Source organism: Dryobates pubescens, chromosome 33 (assembly GCF_014839835.1).
Source record: "Dryobates pubescens isolate bDryPub1 chromosome 33, bDryPub1.pri, whole genome shotgun sequence".
Classification (NCBI taxonomy): domain Eukaryota; kingdom Metazoa; phylum Chordata; class Aves; order Piciformes; family Picidae; genus Dryobates; species Dryobates pubescens.
In genome coordinates this window covers 4,454,712-4,474,003 of record NC_071644.1, presented here as the reverse complement: position 1 = coordinate 4,474,003, position 19,292 = coordinate 4,454,712, and the positions used below count along the sequence as shown (strand labels likewise).

General features: G+C 50.1%; 3 protein-coding genes across 6 annotated transcripts; 1 reads left to right on the top strand and 2 right to left on the bottom strand.

The window, feature by feature from the left end:
• Nucleotides 1-3,154: 3,154 nt before the first annotated feature.
• Nucleotides 3,155-8,135, bottom strand: FBXO2 (F-box protein 2). The gene is made up of 6 exons (XM_009906752.2): nucleotides 8,095-8,135; nucleotides 6,510-6,772; nucleotides 5,846-5,972; nucleotides 5,654-5,749; nucleotides 5,148-5,283; nucleotides 3,155-4,713 (listed from the first exon to the last, which is right to left on the bottom strand). The coding sequence occupies exons 2-6, from the start codon at nucleotides 6,757-6,759 to the stop codon at nucleotides 4,579-4,581; spliced, it is 744 nt and encodes a 247-aa protein (XP_009905054.2). The 5' UTR covers nucleotides 6,760-6,772; nucleotides 8,095-8,135; the 3' UTR covers nucleotides 3,155-4,578.
• A 256-nt stretch (nucleotides 8,136-8,391) lies between these two features.
• On the top strand, nucleotides 8,392-11,538 carry LOC104305843 (F-box only protein 6). The gene is made up of 5 exons (XM_009906751.2): nucleotides 8,392-8,741; nucleotides 9,334-9,460; nucleotides 10,087-10,182; nucleotides 10,493-10,628; nucleotides 11,297-11,538. Exons 1-5 carry the CDS (start codon nucleotides 8,483-8,485, stop codon nucleotides 11,441-11,443), a joined length of 765 nt encoding a protein of 254 aa, XP_009905053.1. The 5' UTR covers nucleotides 8,392-8,482; the 3' UTR covers nucleotides 11,444-11,538.
• Nucleotides 11,539-12,331: 793 nt separating this feature from the next.
• On the bottom strand, nucleotides 12,332-19,273 carry MAD2L2 (mitotic arrest deficient 2 like 2). Of its 4 annotated transcripts, none has more exons than XM_054175631.1 (9): nucleotides 18,988-19,269; nucleotides 16,772-16,823; nucleotides 16,467-16,585; nucleotides 15,851-15,922; nucleotides 14,862-14,962; nucleotides 14,646-14,740; nucleotides 14,485-14,558; nucleotides 13,478-13,570; nucleotides 12,332-13,158 (listed from the first exon to the last, which is right to left on the bottom strand). In XM_054175631.1, exons 1-9 carry the CDS (start codon nucleotides 19,114-19,116, stop codon nucleotides 13,117-13,119), a joined length of 777 nt encoding a protein of 258 aa, XP_054031606.1. In that variant the 5' UTR covers nucleotides 19,117-19,269; the 3' UTR covers nucleotides 12,332-13,116. The 4 variants fall into 4 exon arrangements, with proteins under 4 accessions (XP_054031606.1, XP_054031611.1, XP_054031608.1 ...); XM_054175636.1 differs by having other exon boundaries at nucleotides 12,333-13,158; nucleotides 18,927-19,048; XM_054175633.1 differs by having other exon boundaries at nucleotides 12,333-13,158; nucleotides 18,886-18,990.
• Between the last annotated feature and the right edge of the window lie 19 nt (nucleotides 19,274-19,292).

The following is a 19,292-nucleotide window of genomic DNA, read 5'->3' as shown; positions in this document are numbered from 1 at the left end:
GGGGGAAGGAAAATCGGGGCCGGTGGGCACTGCAGGCTTTTAGCATTGCCCCTGCAGAGATACCCCACTCTGTGGGTGCTGCCAGCGCCCTGGAACCCAGAGCTGCTGGAGGAGAAAGCAAGGGCAGTCGGGCGCCTCTGCTGCAACCTCCCTTTGCGTGAGAGAAAAGTCCCAGAGCTGTGCTTGTGCTCTTGCTTGGCTGCACCTGACTTTCCCTGGGACATCTCTTCTTCGCACACCAGTCTTGGCCATGTCTGCCCTGCTCTGGTTTGTCTGGGTACCTTTGCTTCACCCACAGGCAGAAGTGTAAGGAGCTCAGCTCCAGCTGTCACAGGCACTTTCCAGCTTCTAGGAGGCTTCCCAGTTGAGCTCACTACAGCTGTTCTAACTCCAAAATGCCTCCCCAGCTGAAAGCATCTTTAGGCCCATTTTTTCCCTAGTAGTTAAGGAGGCTGAGAAGTCAGTCGTTGCCCCAGGGATAAGGAGGATCTAACTGGATGGGAGGAGAAGCAGTGATCAGGTTACCTCAGTTCCAGTGGTGCTCATCTCTGGACTTTGTTTTTCCCAGAGATGTGTGGGGCAGCAATGAAGGGGCTGTGGGAATAGCTGTGGCTGAGCTGCAAAGGGATGTGTGTGCCTGGGGACGTTTCACTAGCCCAATGCTTTCCAGTTCTTCAGAGACTTTCTGTTTCTGACAAGCTTATGGGCCCAAATGCAAGGACAAGACACTGGCTCTCCATCCCATTTATGACTGTGCTCCTCTGGGCTGCAGCTTTAGGATGGGAGCCTCTGCAGCAGCTGTGGCTGATGCCCTGCTGTCCTGGCTCTCGGGAAGTGCCATCTCCAGCCTCTACAAGCTGTTTGATTTAGGGGGACTCAATCTCCTAAACCATCCTCCCTTTCACAACTGGCTAGAACAGCTGGCTGCAAGCAACAGGGCACTGGCAGGTAGATTTTTCTCCCCTAGTCCTCCATCTCCGGTCTTGAATGCCTGGTGGGGAAGCAAACTCCTCCATCTGTCCACAACCCCCCCAGGTGGGTAATAATAGATGCTTCATATTGAAAAATCCAATTAGACTTGACAAGAGATGTATGCTAGTGCTTCCTTGCCAGGGCCTCATCTTGCTCTGCTCTGTCCCTCTGCAAGAGACTTGGAAGCTATTATGAAGAAAAAAGAAAAGGGGAAAAAAACCCCACCAACCCTTTTTAAGTATTGTGTTGTTTATAGCCAGGGCTAGCTGTGGTGGGCTTTGGAGAGAGGAAAACAGCAGTGAGAGCCTCACACAGCTGCAGCCACCAAGATGCAGTCGGCTGCCTTAGACATCAGGTGGCAGCTGCTGAGAGCAAGGAGGGGCTGTATCTAGAGCTCCTCTGAGTGTTCGAGGCGTGTTTGTGCAGGTGTCTGGGCCACGAGCAAGTTCGTGTCTTTAGGTCTCCAGTTCTTATCCAGCTCTTTTGTTCGGTGGGGTGTTTGGAAGGCCAATTCCCTTCTTTCTTTGGTGTGGCTCCCTACTAAACCCAGTGGCTGGCTGCCCCAGAGGTGGCTGTGGTGCACTGTGGGCGCGATGAGCTCTTTCTGCAGCTCTTGGTGCCATCTTCAGGACTGGGAGGAAACCCTGTTGTGTGGTTTGGGGTTTTTCCTCCAGCATGGATGCTCCAGCAACACTCAATTTTTGTTTTACTGGTCAGATATCTAAATATTCCGAGTCTGGGTGATGAGACTCTCTATTACAGATTACCTGGAGACAGCCCTGTCTGCACAGCACACGTGCCTGTGCTGGTCATCAATGCCCCCCAAAGCTGCTGTGTAGTGTCACACAGCTGCTCACTGGTACTGGTGCAACAGAAAGCAGAAGGAATTTATGTTGAAGCTGTGTGTGACAGAGCTTTTCAGTGGCTGGCAGCTTTAATACACCTAAAGCCTTTTGTCACAGTTGCAGTGACTTTCTGTAATCCTATGAAATTGCATCGTCTCCATTTCTATGAATTCTGTAACGTGAGAGGCCATTAACCTCCTGCATGCTGCTCAGCTCTGACAGATTAGCTGGCAGCCCCTTGGAGCTGGCTCTGTGTGGACAGTGCAGATTCCAGAGCTTCAGACTTTGGTATCTGGGCAAAATTCAAAAGGCACTTGGACCAAAATATTTATAATGTGAGCAAGACTGCTTTTTTCAAAGCGCTCAGGCAGGAACCTGCTCTGGGAGTGGAGCACTGATGTGGCTGAATGCAAGGAATAATCACTCCTGAGATCAGTACCAAGCTGTTAGGTGTGGTGAAGCTGCAAGGCACTGAGTGCCTTGGAAAGCACCCTCTTGGGAGGGAAGTGGGAAGGTCAGGACAGCTTTGCAGCATGCCCCTGCCAGCCAGTGTGAGCATCAGGCCTGCTGCCACAAGGGGGAAAAGTCCCCAGGCAGCTGCAGCGCTGCAGAGGAGGCTGTGTGCATTTACTAGCTCAGCCCAAGTAAGCCTGAAGTGGGGACTGTGACCCTGCTCTGTATTTACAAGGGACATGGTAGCTGAAGGCTTAATCCTGGGGTTTATCCTGACCGTGAGATGGTGGCTTAGGAAAGGTTCAATTTAACAATTGCATCAGGATGTGGGATATATTGATCCCCTTCCTGCTCTGATTTCTTAAGGACAGGACAGAGGCCACATTTCTTTTGTCATGCAGATCTGGCAGGGAACTGAATATTAACTAGTAACTATGTCAGCTGCATTAAAGGCTGGGGTGAATAAATGGTGTGACAAGTGTGTGCAAGGGTAATGGGAGGAAAGAAGTACATTCTGAACTGGTTCTGGTCTCTCCTGGGTCAGAGCCCAAGGCTGAGATCGCAGCAGAGCTATAGCTACCAATGACCTAGAGGGCATCTGTGAAGGATGGCCTGTGCAGGAGCCTTCCTGGACTCCTCTATGCCATGCCTCCATTCCCACTGTGTTTTAAATGCCCCTCTGCCTGCTGCTGCTCTGCAAACCTGTTGCAAATCAAGGGCTTCTGACAAGTCCAGGCTGCTGGGTTGGGAAGCAGAGCACATGGTTCATTCTGTGGAACTCACAGTGTTATACAAGGTACAGTGGCTCTGGCTTGGGTATGGTTGACATCACTCCACAGAACACAAAAAAAACAGCTCAGGCACAGGACAGAAACACCCAGCACACGAGGGAAGATCCACACACAACAGTGTCACTTTATTATGTTTGCCTGGGCTCCAGCATGGCACAGCTGTGGTCTGAGGGCCAGTGTGCCCCAGGCAGCCAGGGGCAGGGTGCAGAAAGCCCAACGAAGCGCAGCGTGCCTGAAGCAAGCGGCACAGGAGCTCTTCTCTGGCTGCAGCAGCAGCAACCTTCACTTGTGATGCTGCACTTTGATGCAAAGTGACATTCAAGTATGTGTGTGCTGGCAGCCCAGGAGGGGAAGACAGAGACAGGTGGACACTGAAATGTGCCTGTCTCTCTAGGCAACACCATCTCTATTAAGGAGATGCTCTTCTGAGAGGGCTGACTAGCAGGGACAGGCTGGGCTCAGGGCAGCCAAGGTGTCTTTGTTCAGGATGGTGGCTCACAGCCCTGAGTGATATCAAGAGGCACCAGTGGGAGTAGGTGTGAAGTGCTGCCTGGGCAGGGAGCATATAGAGTGGGGGCAGACAGGCTCCTTCCACAGAGACTGCTAGTGGGTAGGAAGAACTGACATCAACTGGGGCTAACAACAGCTTTCTGTGCGCAGTGTCTCCTGCCTGAAGGGAACCGCTCTGGGTGACCAGGGTTCTTGTTGCATGAAGCATGTAGAGACCAGGAAGGAGTAGATGACTTCGTTTTCATTTGTTGCTGGACCCTCTCCCCAGGTTGCTTCTAACCTGTTTCCCTGAGTCCTTGTCTCTCTGCCAGCAATCACACTCTGTTGTCACCCATCTGAAGCCCCAGGGCTGGACACCACAGAAGTTTCAGTTCCCAGCCCTTTCCCAGATGAACAGATGCTGGGAACAGTGTAACAGTAAGGGCTCCATTTCTCCATTGCTTTGCATTGTCACTAAAAACCAAACTAACAGGGCTCAGCAGCCAAGCCAGAGCTCCTGTGTGGCAAGCAGTGACCTCTGTTGTTTATCAGTTGGTGACAGAGACATGGCAGGGTTCTGGGTTACCGTGCCATGTTCTAAGACACAGGGTCTTTCCCCGCCTCCTTTTTCCTTCCTTCCTTTTCCATTCTAACTTCCAGAAAATACACCCAAAGTACCCTTTAAATTTAAGGGGTACCCAAGCCTGGGAAGGCACATTGGGAGGGGTTTTTAGGTCAGGCTGGGTGCTAGGGGTTGATGGCCTAGAAGTAATGTCTGCAGGGGTGACTTCATGCCTGACAGAGCACATGAGTGTGAGTGGCGAGGCTGGCTCTCATGTGGTGTACTCACAGCTCTATTCACATTAGTTGCATAGTCCTCCTTAGGGGGCATGGACGGTGCCCCTGGCATCTTGCACGCACATTCACTCGCAGAAGGGTTGTATGCTCTACAGCCTGGAAGCAGCACCATGCAGGAACCATCCAAAGGCCATGGGATGCCCTGAGGGAAGTCATCTGCAGCATGCAGGCTACGGCTCCACTGTCACACTGCTGTTGGTGACACGGACCCCATACCATCCCTTCCAGAACAGGGTGTCCTGCCCACCGTGCTCGAAGCGCACAAAGCGGACCCCGGGCCCGTAGTTGGAAAAGGTGTGGATGATCTTTGGGATGAGAGACAAAAGGGTTGTTGGTAATCATTAAACCACCATGAACCCACCCTTGTTTAGTGCACAGCCTTCAACTTTACCTGCCCCAGTCATACCTATCAGTTTGGGTGACAATGAGGACGTTTACAGTGGTGGCACTAGGAGGAGGTCTGACACCATTGCTGTTCAGAGGCCACTGAACCTCTCCCAGCTGGGCATCTCCTACATTTTACACCTGCACTGGTGGCTCAGCAAGCTTCCAAGTTTTATGTAAGGTGGTAGCCTTCCAGAATAATCTTTGTTCACTCACAGGGTCATGGTTCCACAGAACACATGACAGAGCCTTATCCACCTCCAAAAGAACCCTAGAGCCTGCTTCTCTCTGCTTGAAAATATTCCTAGTTCATGCAGGTAGGGTGTCACCAGCTGAGCCCACAGCTGCGACTCACCTCAGTCCACTTGGCATCGTTGTCCTGTGGGATGGCAATGGTCTCACTTTTGTACTCAGCCAGAACATCTTCGTTCTCTGAGAGCAGCTTCACACACAGCTCATAGAGGCAGCCAGCATCGCTGCGTCCTGCGTACCTGCAGGGAGGCCCCAGCTGCTAGCAGCTCCTGGCTGAGCTCTGCACGGGGCCAAAGCACAAGACTCAAACAGGCTACACTAGTCCCATTGAGTCACTGGGACCTTGGTTTCAGGTGGAAATCTGTCATGGCTCTTACCCCAGCCCACCACCTCCCCTCATTCCCAGCAGGAGCCTGGGCTTTAGAGACCACATGCATCAATCGGTTGAAGCTTGTGGGAGCTGCCTGAGGTGCTGTAAGCCAAGAGCCAGCCCTGTCCCACATTGAGGGGATCCTGGCAGCTGAGGTTTCAAGACCCAGTGCAGGTGTATACCCTCCCTCCCTGCCCTTCAACTCCCCACCTGCCTTCTGGGGGACCTTTGCTACTTACCAGTCTTTTACCACAATTTTAGGCTGGGTTGTATCCATCAGCTCTTCCCAGTAGCCCTCAGCCTTAAGGTCAATGACCTGAGCCTTTCGACACCACCTGAAAGATAAGATGCTAACTAGTACCACAGTTTTCCCTGGGACTGGGAGAACTGCAGTGTTCCCTTCCCTCAAGAAGAGAAGAAAGCAGCCTTACTCAAAAGATGTAACAAAGTATTTATGGACTTCTTCACTAGGGAATTCTGTTCCAAAGTCCCCAGGGAGCTCTTCAATTTTCCAGCCATCACCTCCATTCTCTACCTCTCCCCAGTGCTGCAAGTCTTCTGCAAATGGCAGAAAAGAGACTCAGGTGAGCTTGGTTACTGTAGTCCTGAGGAACCTGACTGTCTCCCACCGGAACCTTGCTCTTAGAGGCAGCATCATTTTGTACGTGAACTATGGAGATGTTTAAGTAGAGGTCAGGCAAAACCCTTTAGTTTGGCTGAATTTAATATTGACAGACTTTGCCTTTCCCCACCAAAATGGCTATGTGCATGGGGGGCAGCTTGAAGTACTCCAGTGATGTTATTGAGCTATTCTGATGTGTCAGCACCGGAGAGGGGTTCTGCAAAGGACAGGTCTGTCTCTCAAATGTGATTCAGATCCTTGCAGGGCCTTATATAAAGTTGCTGTCAAGTATGGCCCCTTGCAAAAGCCAGTTATCCATGATTTGATTTGACTGCATGCATTAAGTGATTGGACTCTTGAGCAAGAAGAAAATGCTGCAACCTGATAGTCACTAAGATCTTTTTTCAAAGACTGCAGGCGCCCAGGCTGGTCATCTCTACAAACCCTCAGTGCTTGTTATGCTTGTCTCTCACCTTCACCACATGGGTTCTTGATGAGATTCTTCCTTTTCTTACTCAGGAAGTAGAAGTTTTGCCAGTTCTCTGCATCCTCCTGTGACTCAGCTCCAGTGAGGCCTTCCTGCTGACACTTCAGGATCCAAAGTGCAGCTCCATCAACCAGGTTTTTCCACTGGCAGCAGACCAGGCGGCACGCCAGCACCAAATCCACCGCAGGTATGGCAGCCAGGATTCGGATCAGGACTGCTTCAGGGAGAGACTCCATCCTTAGGCTGGAGCTTGTGGAGAAAGAAAGGGGAAAGGAATGGTGACAGAGTTGTCCTGTAGACACAGGTTGCCCCAGCCTCAGTGATGTCAAACTCTGATGCAGGGAAAACAAGCCTGTTATCTGACAGCAGGCTTTGGGGGCTCACCTCAAGCCTCCTCACCCCTACTAATACATCTGCATGTGAGCAGAGGAATATTTTATGTTCTGTGTGAAGCCCTCAGTTAAATCTATCCACAAAATGCAAGCAGTTGACATCTGCAACTGTGGACAGTTTGTCAGCTTTCCAGACTAGATTGAGTCCTTCCAGAAACCTCTGCTGCTGTAACTGCAATGACCTCCTTGGCAGAAGGTGCTTGTTCTGCCTTGAAGAACATCACTGATAACAGGCAGTGCAGAGGAGGACTGAAAAAGAATAACTGAAAAGAGCTCCACTGCTATTCTCCATGTTCTTTTTTCTATGGCCTTAGAACATGAGCAATTAAATTCAGAACTTCATTTGCTAATTCTGTGCTCTGACAGCTCTCTGCTGCCCTGAGCTCCAGGGCTGAGTGCTGCAGGAGTGAGGAAGGATGAGGGTGCAGATTCAGAGCTTGTAGTACTATGTGCTATGACCCTGATGTCCTCCCAGCTGAGTCCTGATAGTGGGAAGCTGCCAAGACTGCAGCAAACTGCACAGAAGCAGATAACTCCTCAGGAGGAAAGCACTAAGCCTGGAAAAGCACTGGGAGCAAAGCATGTGGAACAGGGCAGTGCAAAAATTGACAAGGGAAGAAAGAGTCCCTACCCTACCAGGATCCAGAGTCAGAGCTATTGTGTGTCCTCCACCTGCACTGCAGACAGCAGGAGAAAAGCCTTTAACATTGCCTGCCATTCTAGGGCTAATATTGGGGATTTCCTTTTAGTTTTTCCCCCTTTCCAACCAGTTCTGAAAGTCAGAAGGGGACTTCTAAAAAGACAAAGGCCAGATCATGCTGGTTTCATCCCCTGCAGGCGTGTCACAGGTCTGGCCAGCTCACTGCCCGGTGATGGAGCATGACCTGACGAGCAAGGACGCCCTGGGCACTCAGGGAAGGGGTGGCAGTACTTGCCTGACCTCTGTTTCCCAGGGGCGGAGCTCCCGCTGTAGCTTCCATACCTTGCCGTGTCCGGGCTGCACACTCCGCTTCCCCATCAGTACCCCTCCTTCAACTCCCGTCCCCAGTGTGCCCAGCGAGGACAAGCCCGCAGGGCCACTGCGCGGCGGCAGCTGCCCAGGGTGTCCCTGCTCCCCGCCCTCTCCCGTCCCCCCGCCCTGGCCCGGGCCAGGCCCGTGTTAGTACCGAGCGCTCTTACCTGCGGAGCTTCAGGACAGGCGACTAAGGCGGGCGGTCCGGGGCCAGGTCGCGCCGCGCTGAAAAACGGCGGCGTCGGCAGGGCGGGGAAACCGCCGGTGCCGCCTCCCCCCTTTGCCCGCCCCGCGCCCCGCCCGATGCGGAAGGGCCGTGGCCGCCTCACATCCGTGTCCGGAGGGCGCAGGCGGGCGGAGCCCAGGTGGGGCCGCGGCCGGGGCCGGGCCGGGGGCGTCGCCGGGGCCGGGGGCAGCCTGGCGCAGGGGTTTGCCGGGTGGCTCCCTTAGTAACCGGTACAACCTCTGCTTGTTTCCCGAAGCTCGGCGCTGTTGCTGCCGGGGGATTTTCCGTGGCGCACTCCCGCAGTCTGTCGCCGGAGCCGCCGGTCCGTGATGACATCTATTTGCGACCTCCCTGAGGATGTCCTGGTAGAGCTGCTGTCGCTGCTGCCAGCCCGGGATCTGGTGTGCACCTGCAGGTTGGTCTGCACGCAGTGGCGGTACGTGGTGGACCTGACCACCCTATGGAAGCGCAAGTGCCAGCGGGAGGGCTTCTATCTTCAGAACTTGGACAGGAACATATCTGACTGGAAGACCTACTACATGCTCTGCCACTTGAAGAGAAACTTAATCAAAAACCCCTGTGCAGAAGGTTTGTTTAATTATTTATAGTACAGGGCTGAGTTTCCTAACAGCCGAAATGAGTCAGTGTCCCAAGTTACTCATGTACTGCTGGTGGTGTGGGATTGCCCAGCTGCTGACAGCTCTCTGCTGGGTCAGAGCCACAGCTGAAGGAATGCAGTGATGCTCCCGTGGGTAGATGAAGTGAACATCTGTCTGTAGAAAAATTTCTGTAGTCAGGAAGGCCCCAGCACTGCAGACAGTGATGGTTCATTTGGACAGCAGAAAATCAAACTGTTGGATTTTGGGATTAAATATTTGGGCAGCCGAGGAATTTCTGTTCTCCAAGACTTGCCTAATATGGCTACAGTACTTCTACCTCATTACTGATTACGAGTTTCTGATGTGGTCAGAAAGTTGCTGCCAGTTGTCCAAGCTGCTGATAGCCACGGTAGAAGTAATGGTAACATAAAGACAGGAGTCACACTGGTGTTTATCTGCAGCTGAATCTGAAAACTCAGAGTAGACTCTTGGTATTCTTCTGCAGCTGATTCTTTAACAGAGCAGAGAGACTGCTGGAAACTGAAGGTCCCAGCACTCAGCTCTGGTATCTGTGTTTTCAGAGAAATTTCAGCACTGGAAACTTGACCGTAATGAAGGAGATAAATGGAAGATAGAGAATCTGCCTGGAGCTCATGGACAAGGCATGCCAGACCCTAGAATACACAAATACTTTGTCACTTCATTTGGGTAAGAACTGGAGTCAAGTGATCTGGTCACTGGACATTAGCCTATGTGTGGAAAAAGGAAGGAGCTTAACAAACCTTTTATACTAATTAGTCTGAGACACATGTGTTGCTCAGGGAATTAACCACAGCAAGTGTTAAATTTCTCTCTCTACCAGGAATTTCCTATAGCTTTTTTTTTTTTAATGGTTGTGACCTGCATCTCCTCTACTGAAGGTGGTGGGCAAAGGTTAAAGTATGGTAGGCTCATGAGATGCACGTACCTCACAAGGGCAGAGCTCTGTAAAAGCTTTTAAGAGCAGTAGGTGTGTTTGTCATGCCAACATCTTGTAATAAATGCTGTCAGCAGAGGAGGATTAGCTGATTTTATATCCATGAATCACTTTCCTGTTACAAGTGCAGGAATCCCTCTTAATCCAGGTTGTAGGGAACTATCCCTTTCATCTGGGGGTAAAGCTCAGCAGTTCACTCCCGATCAAGTTCTGGCCACAGAAGGCAGTATGTCTTAGCCATGTCAGCCTTGTGGGCCTTCAGGGTCTGGATGGACTTTCGGCAAGAGTAAAGCTGTTGGGGAAAGTGTGAATGCTGAGAGGGATGTGGTTTGTGTATCTGTGAATATTTCTATTGCAGACTATGCCTGAAATCTCAACTCATCACTCTGAAGGAGGAGGGATACTGGAATGAGTTAATGGATGAGAAACGGCCTGAAATTGTAGTCAAGGACTGGTAGGCGTTTGTACTGTTCAAACCAGAATGTCTGGCCTTGGCCTAGAGATGAACCAGGCTTCTGAGGCTTTCATACTATATAGTTCTTCCTCTTTTGGGAGCTGTACTTTTTGAGGAAAGCACAAGCTAAATCTGTTTATTCAGTGGGCTGTGGGGAGGTAGCAATCATGAAGTTGCTTTAGAACTTCTCTATAGCAAAAGGGGATGACATTCCTTCTCTGCAGATGGAGATGCCCCTTGCAGGCCTCTTCTGAACACTGAACTGAAGGCACTCTACACAATCCTCCCTGACTAATCCCTGCCTTTCTAGGTATGCTGCCAGATTTGACTGTGGGTGTCGCTATGAACTCACTGTGCAGCTGCTCTCTGAAGACTACCTTGTCCTGGAGGAGTTCTGCCCTGAGCCAGTGGTTATAGAGCAATGGAGTGATGCAATGTGGAGAGAGGTGAGCAGCAGCCCTCTGGGCAGGAGTTTTACATCATTACTGTAACACTTGAATGTTGCAAGTCAAGGCTGAATCCCAAGTGGACCTTCCCTCTCTGCTCTTCAGCCTTTACTCAATACAGAAGTAAGTCCTTTCTGTTGAAGCAGCAGCAGTGCCAGGAACAAACTAGGTTTCATTTGTAGGTGCCCAGGGTTTTCTAAAGAGTATCTCTTGGCCTTCTGTGTTAGTTTTGCTCAGTCTCTTTTTCTGATTTTCAATGTAAGTTTTTATCTAAAGAACTGAAATACTAAGGACAGTTCTTGTTTGGATCAAAAAGCTTTTAAAACAAAGTACTGCATGGATGTCAAATGAAGTATTGCAGACACTATTCCACCTGGAGCTGAACATGTTTAACTGGTTTGATTGCCCCATCATGTTGTTGCTTATGTGTCAAACATACCTAAGAATCAAGTTTAAGTTACATTGAACACAGAGAAACTTCAGGGCAGAAGGCTGAGTGAGAGGCTTTCTCCCCATCCCTAAGAAAGGAGCCTGATGCACTTTCAGTGAGATACCTTAGAAGGAGCTTTTCCCAAGACCAAGACTCACATGCTGTAGTTGTTTGAGCCTCTTAGGTCACTGCTGGTTTATTTAGGCAAATGAAGAGGAAGTTTCTTCTTTCTCTCCAGATCTCCCACACCTTCCGGAACTACCCCCCTGGAGTTCGCTACATCTTGTTCCGGCACGGAGGCCAAGACACTCAGTTCTGGGCAGGATGGTATGGGATCCGAGTGACCAACAGCAGCATCACCATTGGGCCCCTGACATCGTTATGAAGGCACAATCCCCGTGTTTGCTTTTACCTCAGGACTGTGACCAGGTGGTCTCAGGTGCCCTTACTGTCTGTACTCTCTGGGTGACTGTTCTGGCTTTGTCTTGCACAGCTGATCTCAAACATAAGTGATCTGCTCTCCTTCCCAGCAGAACTTCTGCAGGCCCAGCCCTTTGGAGGGACTTCTGTCTTCATCTTTCATCCTCCTGTACTGTGGCTGCTACTGCAGCTACTAGTGCCCTGCCTTGGGAGGAAGACTAGGACAATTAAATCCATCTCTCTTTTCTAGTCAGTGTCTGTGAGCTACAGCTAAACTTAAGTCTTACATACAAACCCTTTCTTGTTTGTTTATGGAATGTATGAAAGATAAGGCTAAAATGTTTCCTGTCAGATTGTCACTGCTGTCCTCAAGACTCTGCTGCAGAGAGACTGGTTTTGTATGGTATTTTCCTGGTTAACTTCATGTATAAAAACATGTATCTTTCAAACCAGACCTTCCACAGCATAAGGAAACGGTCAACCTGTTCCATAAATGCTGTGTCCCTGATAGTCAATTCCTGGCTCTTTGTTTAAGTGTTTCTGATCAAAATGGTTCACACTTCCCCAAGTACAGCCCCCTGTTGTTTACATAAGCAGCTAGAGAAAAGGGGCAAGAACTCCCTTGAGGTGGCTACCTTACAGCGTAAGTGCCTTTGGAGTGTGCTGGGCTTTCTCCACACTACCTCTGACCTACCAAAGTACTTGGTTTGTGCTGCAGACTCATAAAATATTAAGGCAATGCCCTGCCTCCACCCCTAGCATTCTTACATCTCTCATTCAGAGAAGCAAGGAGGTACTGCAGTGGCTACCCAACTGAACTGCCTGACCAACAAGCTCAGCTGAAGCACTGAGTCATGTCTTCTACCCCTGCAGGCACAGAGCAACAGCAAAGCCTCTCTGTTTCTCTTAATAGGTGTAGGATTAACAGCACTCCCTTGTCTGTTCTCTGGCAAGTCTCCCCTTGCTGGACAGATGAACTCCTCCTTGCTAATGCCCCCTGTGGGTGAAAGCCCTCCTATGGAAAGAGGAGAGACCCAGGCTGTGTAGCCTCTCACAGAACTGACAGATTGCAGGTGCTCCAGAAAAGGTATGGACAAGTGGTGGAAGTGCCACGTGAAACACAAAGCTCCACAGAAAACGAAGATGTTTCCTCCCTTGAGGAGGGGGCTGGTTTGGACAGAACTCAGCCCAGCTGAACTAGGGTAAAACTGAATGTTTATTGAAGACTACTTGGGACAGTCACAGTGGACAGACACTACATAAGGCCTCGCTCACCCCTGGTTCAAGCCCATTGCTCTGGTGGAGCAGGTGGCAGATGGCTGCGTCTCACTGCTGCTGCACAACGGAGCTGCCTTGCCAGGGATCTGCACAAAGCACTGACTGCAGCTGCCTGGATCCTGCCCCAGGTGTTCACCCCAACAAAACCTGTACTCACGCCTGAGCGCACGTGGGGACGGGCTCTGGCTCCACATTCCAAGTCAGTTCTATATACAGTGGTAAGAGCACTTGAAATCAAGAGGCAGCGGCTGCTCTACATTCACCCAGCAGGCCAGCTGAAGAGGCAGGTATCAAGGTATGCTTTGTGAGATCTCTTATTCCACTGGAAGATCAGGTGAGGCTTGAAGGCAAGATCTGAAATCAGGTGCCTTTGTGGGCTCGCTCTTCTACATACAGCTGCATCTGCAGGAGAGAAAGGAGCATCAGTTCCGGTTGATATGCAGGTAGGTTAATGGGAAAAAAAAGAAGTCTGCAGCAGGCTGAAAATGAAGAGTTTGTACCACAGCAGGCTAAAGAGGAAGAGTTTGCACCATTCCCCATAACCAGGTTTCTCATTTCGTTATGAGGGGTCTTGTACAGTTTGCTTCTTAGCACAGGCAGCTGCAAGGCAAAGCTGCTACTGCTCTACAGTATTGAAACTGTTACCCTACAGAAAACTGCAGAGCTGGCATCAGAGCAAAGCTTAGGTGTACCTGCAGCTTCAGCCACCTCCTGGGCTCACCTTTAGGATATCAGATGTCATGGTTTTCAGGGGAATAAGCCGGGGGTCATGCATGTGCACATCTTGCTCATCAGCGAGGATCCATGGGAAATCCTAGGGGCAGGAACACAAAGTGCTTGATTTGCAGAAGCTGGCAGGCTGTAAGCTGAGCTCCCCTCCTCAGCCTTCAGTAAGCAGACAGCTAGTGGCTGAGGGAAGGAACAGGTAACTCAAACCTTTCCTAACAGCAAAACTTGGCCCTGAGACTTGGCATAATAACCTTCAGTTACACCTCAAACTGTAATGTTAACCCCCTTTACTTACTCTAAAGGTAGCATCTTGCTTCTCTACAAGATACATCCTCAGCTGTCCTGAGCTAGCATCTTCTATTTCTTACACCAGCATACAAAATGTTCAGGGTGTGCATTTCTGTCCTGCAGGTTTAAAGGTTGCCCCACCAGTCTCCATTACTAAGCAGAATTGAGCAGACTTCCATTTTGAAATAATTTTATACTTCACTGCCTTCATTTGCTATGCCTTCAGGCACCAAAAAGAACTCGATTCAGGCAAAAATAATAACAATAATAATCTTACTTTAAAAAGCAATCTGCAGGCACTTTTCTGCAAGCTAAAATGTATTTGTGCACCCAAACCTCACTGGTTACTTGGATCTTGGTCTTGCTGTCTATGAAGAATCAGCCATCCACACACAGGGGATGTGGGATAAGGGTTTTGTTGTTGATTAAAGTACCTGTTCTGTGTGTCTGAGTGCTTCTGGGTGATGGAGCAGGCATTACGCAGCAAGTATGGTCACAGTCTGGGTCAGGTACTGAAGCAGCTGCTGCATGCAGTTGTAGCTGGTGTGTGGTCAGTATGTTCAGTCACCTCACCAATATAAACCATTTAACAGACTCAAAGCAAAGGGCATTGTGATTGTAACATGTTCAAATATCTGGTGACCTTAACCTTAGAGACACCTCAGCTCTGCAGCTTGCTCGCATACCCAGGCAGCCAAAGGCATCACTCACCTTTATCACCTGGATCTTCTCCATGTTCCGTGTGGCTGCCTCCCGTGTGTGAACCAGAACTGTGAAGGTACAGCCTGCAAGAGGTGGCAAGCTCCAGCTCTGGGGACAGGTAGCTTCCTGTCCCAAGCCAAGCAATCCCAAGGCCATGTGAACATCTTTACCTGGGGGGTTGTTGTCAAGCACAGCATCGCAGACGCTGATCTTCAGGATGAAGGCACGCAGTAGCTGCTCCACATGGGACAGCAGGGACTCTGAACTGTTTGGGACAGCCCTTGTTAGTGGCACACAGCAAGGCACCAGGGCCTGGAGCTGCTTTCAGAGCACCTCTGCAGAGGCAAGTGTCAGAGGCCATGGGCACGCAGTGATGGAAGGTTTACCTGATGGAAAGAAGAGGTGGCTGGGTGATCTCAAAGACAAATCTCTCCACGGGGTGGTGCTCTTTGTCCAGGATTACAACCACGACTTTCTCCACATCATTCTGCAAGAACAAAGATAGAAAAATCCCTTCATTAAAACAAGCTGTCATCTGCCCCCAGTGTGCTTCACAGGCTTCTGATAAAGTGGGTGTAGGCTTATTTGTTGTGGCTCACAGCACTAGCAGTTATCCAAAGCTTCAACATGCTCAGATTATTCTTACTGATCAGAAGAAAAAAAAGGCTTTTGCAAAGCCATTTCTTGCTAGATATTAAACTGACAGTTTATGGCTAAGGCCTAGAAAGATGAAATGCACGAAACAGCACACTTCTATAGCTACTGCTCTGGAACAAAGGAGGAAATGTGCAGCCTCCTCACTGCATCACTCGGCAATGGACAATGATGAGGAAGTTAAGCTTAGACCATAGGCCTAAGCAGCTCTGCACTGCTGCTAAAAACATCATAAAGTATTTCCAGTCCCTAAACATGCATTAAGGCGGTCTGTAAAGAGCAGGGAATGCCCAGTCTGCCAGCATCCTGCAACATTCCATATGGACACACCTTTCTCTCACAAAACAGAGTTCTGTCCTTCCTCTGCTCCCTGGCTTATGGCAAAGCATTGCAACCATTCTGCCAGAGAGGTGCTTAACCTAAACACTTTGCTTCTGAATACATCTAACATGTAGGGTGAGGTCACTGTGAGATCACAGGTGGAGATATTCACATGCAGGTATCAAAGGCAACCAAATGCCAACAATCAGCAAGGCAGGGCCTTAACTGCAAGGAAAGGTTATGGATGTTGCTTCTGTTAGTTACCACTTTTTGTTAGTTGCTTTTCCAGCTGGTTGCGCTTTACATGGGGGATGTTTAAACACATCTTGCAGTGAAGGTGATATTTATGTTCTTTTACTTTCTAGAGAGCCCACTTGCAGTACTGTTGCCCAGGTCTCACCTTCTCAAGCAGAGGCTTTACACAGTGCAGCGTGTCCTGGATGTACTGGTTCAGCTCTGGATGGCAGGACATCTGCAGCAAACACAGAATAGTCAGAGCTGTGCTGTGATGGGAACCAGAACACTGCTCTGTGGGAAGATTTGAACAGAAGCACCAGGGTGGTACAAGGCACTCGAGCCACGCTTCAAATAGCATTTTTTTAATCACTAACTCATCAATTCAAGCCAGCAATTCCTTCATGGAAGGGCTCATAAGCTGAGGCAGATCACTATACCCACACAGTTATAGTATACTGGGAATGTATATCCACAATAGGATATTTGGAATAGGACATCCCAACCAGCTCTACTCCCTGGGAAACATGCTTTCATGTTACCTTACTGCCCATAGCTGGGGCAGCCACCTACTACTGTTGTCCATGATCTGCTTGCTCCATGAGTATTGCTGTATCCTCCAGGGCTGTTTTCCCTTCTGACAGGAACTAAGTCCTCTTCAAAAATGAGCTTGCAGATTAAAACAAACTCTGGCAGTGATTTAGTTTGGTCTGGTGAGTGTTGACTGATCCCTGCTATTTCACTTGTCCAGGTGGCTGTCAATGTCCAGGAAAGTCTCCTACCTGGACGGGTACATTGTATTTTTTCCTCTTCTGAAAGATCCCAATAGGGTAAACTTCTCTGACATACAAGATAAGGTGAACAGCCACTTCCAGAAATTCTGAAAGAACATCTGCAACAACTGAAAAACAAAGTGAAGGATGTTGAAGTAGGGAAGGGGCAAGCATGCAGAGCAATACCACATACTTATAGGATTTGCTTTTTAAGGTATTTTTCTCTGCATAAACATTACTTGCAGGATGCTGAGGGCTACAGCAACCCTCCAAAAACACTCCCCCAAGCTCCAGTTTGCAGCTTAGCACATTACCTTGCCCAAAGTTAAGGTCCTGCCGTGTGAGAGTGGTCATCTTTCCCAGAACCTGGAAGTGATGACAAAAAGTATGTTTATCCTCTGTCTCTTACACTGAGCTCAGCCTCCACAAACTGTACCCTACAGTTAGTCACAAGTGTATGAACACTGCCACAACCACTCCACAGGGCCACTGTGAGGGGTTTAAGCACCTCCAGAACTAAAAGCACATCATCATCAATCACCAAAGCCGAAAGCATTGCTGTCTTCTGGCTCACACCTCAGTCTAACAGATTACCCATAATTTCATTTCTACTTTTTCAGATGGGTTTGATTTCAAAAATAAAGCAAAAGTCTGTCCAGTGCACAGCTCTTCGCTCCAGCATTAGCCATTTTCTAACCCCTACACCCTATCAGAACACAAGAACTGTTTATTCTCACAACACTTCTTGTTCAGGCTGGGCTCTGCATCTTCCACTGACACTACACATCAGAGGTGCTCATCTGCTGTCTGCTACCAACAGCTTCAGAGTCTCTCTCTAGTCCCAAGGAAATCAAACCCTGCAGAGCAGCATGATTAAGTTGACATGGCACTTGTCACATAGAATCATGGATGAGACCTGTAAGATCATGGAATCCAACTCCCTGATCCTTGCAGGACTCTCCAAAACTAAACCACACAACTAAAGGCATCATCCACACTCCTTGACCTCTGACAGGCTTGGTGCTGCGCTCACTGCCCTAGGGAGCCTGACATTTCTGCCAGTTCTAAAGAGTAGCACATTATTGTGCTATGTTGAATACTATGTGCCAACTATCAAGCAGCAGACACTGGGCTTCAACTTTCCAACAGCTTTCCTTGTGCCTTACAAGTTTTAAGCCACAGTGCACAAAACTTTCTATTACAGATTCTAATTTATTTCATTACTGGGCTCTCTGCATGCAGACTCTTAACCACTAAGAACAGCACCACTGGTCATAAACTCTGCATCTTTAGGTGCATCACTCACACAGGTGGATGTCTCACACAGAGCCCTGACAAGCCACAGATAATTCCAAGCAGCTGTTCAGCCACTGATTTTTCAAGCTGCTCCAGCTGCACCAGATCTTAGTGGGTCTGTTTTTCAGACCTTCAACCCTCACAAAATAGGAATCTACTCCCCTCTCCCTTTTTAACTCTCAATCTTACCACTGTATACAAAGACTTCCTGGAATATTAGTGATCTGCTACAATAAATTAAGATACTGATGTATATCTTTAGCACCCCAGTTGCAGTGATTCCCAAATATAGTCAAAAGATTCATATCAGTGTAGCATAAATAATCTGGTATGAGAAGTTTAGGGTACACCCTCACCTAAAGATCACCCTTCCTTAAAGAGAGGTCCCAGTGAGGTAACAGCATCCCAAGAGATCTACCCTTCAATGCAGTCACCAGGTTGGGCCTAAGAATCACACATGTAATGCTCCTTCAGGTTGAGGTTTGGGAGTCATTAACTGGAGCAATGTTGCAGTTAGTGGCCCTTCACCTACAGATGGGAACTTGCTGTCCTGCATGTTTGAGACAGGAAAAGGGCATCCCACCTTGCCAGCACAACACACAGCACTGAGGGATGGTGGAGGGAAGCAAGAAGGTATTCCATCAGGAAAAAGAAAGCCTGCACTTCCTTTGGGATGCTTTTTGGAGACTAGCAATCCTTCCTGCCGAAATTTCAGATGACAAAGGAAGGAAAGGATGCAGGGGTGTCACGTAATTTGCAATTCATTATCTCCAAAGTGCCCATATCTACTCCACGGGCTCCTGCGCTAGCCCAGAACAAGCAGCACAGGCCTCCCCCAGTAGCCTGCGCTGTGCCCTGCCCGCTTCATGGCTTCAGAGCAGACAGGAGTCACCGAAAGCTCCTTCACCGCCTCACACAGCGATCTCTGGGCAGACGGAACACCAGACCACGGCTCTCGGGACAGGGATGATAACCCTGGGCGCTCTGGTCCCGCTGCTCCCAGCGCTGCCCTTACTTCGGCATTCCTGCCCGTGCTACCGGGCGTTCGACATTGCTCCGGACCGCGCAGAGCCCCCCGGCACAGCCTTCCATTACCCCGATGCCCTCCCAGAGGAGTCCCTTCGCCCCTTACCGCCGCAACCCAGTCCGCAGAGGACCCCCAGTGCCCCTTACCGCTTCGACCCGGCCCGCGGGGTCCCCACTGCCACCTCCCACCGCCCAGCCCGCTCCGTACCGGTCCCAGCCCGGCTGGCGGGCGGCGGCGCGGCTGGGTGACGTCAGCGCGGCAGCAGCCCGAGCGCCCCCTGGCGACGGGAGGAGCGAGCCGGGCGACTGCCGGTCCCGGGCGGATGCCGGTCCTCATCGGTCTCGGCCGCTCGCTTCTGCTCCCCGCTGCCGTCCTCACAGCGGGCTCCCGGCCAGCATCCCCCGCGCCATGGCCTCAGCTCCCTCCGTTGGATCGGGGCTGAGTGCTCGGTGCAGGTAGTGAGGGATGCTGGTTCCCCGGCCCAGGTTTCCCCTCACTTACCGTTACGCGGG

Coding starts and splice junctions, on each gene's coding strand:
- FBXO2 (XM_009906752.2), bottom strand. CDS start 6,759: ATGGAGTCTCTCCCTGAAGCAGTCCTGATCCGAATCCTGGCTGCCATA. Junction 5,750..5,845: donor TACTTTGTTACATCTTTTGA/GTAAGGCTGCTT, acceptor CTTATCTTTCAG/GTGGTGTCGAAAGGCTCAGG. Junction 4,714..5,147: donor ACGATGCCAAGTGGACTGAG/GTGAGTCGCAGC, acceptor CTCATCCCAAAG/ATCATCCACACCTTTTCCAA.
- LOC104305843 (XM_009906751.2), top strand. CDS start 8,483: ATGACATCTATTTGCGACCTCCCTGAGGATGTCCTGGTAGAGCTGCTG. Junction 8,742..9,333: donor CAAAAACCCCTGTGCAGAAG/GTTTGTTTAATT, acceptor CTGTGTTTTCAG/AGAAATTTCAGCACTGGAAA. Junction 10,183..10,492: donor GAAATTGTAGTCAAGGACTG/GTAGGCGTTTGT, acceptor CTGCCTTTCTAG/GTATGCTGCCAGATTTGACT.
- MAD2L2 (XM_054175631.1), bottom strand. CDS start 19,116: ATGAGGACCGGCATCCGCCCGGGACCGGCAGTCGCCCGGCTCGCTCCT. Junction 14,963..15,850: donor TAAAGCCTCTGCTTGAGAAG/GTGAGACCTGGG, acceptor TTGTTCTTGCAG/AATGATGTGGAGAAAGTCGT. Junction 13,159..13,477: donor TGACATCTGATATCCTAAAG/GTGAGCCCAGGA, acceptor TCTCTCCTGCAG/ATGCAGCTGTATGTAGAAGA.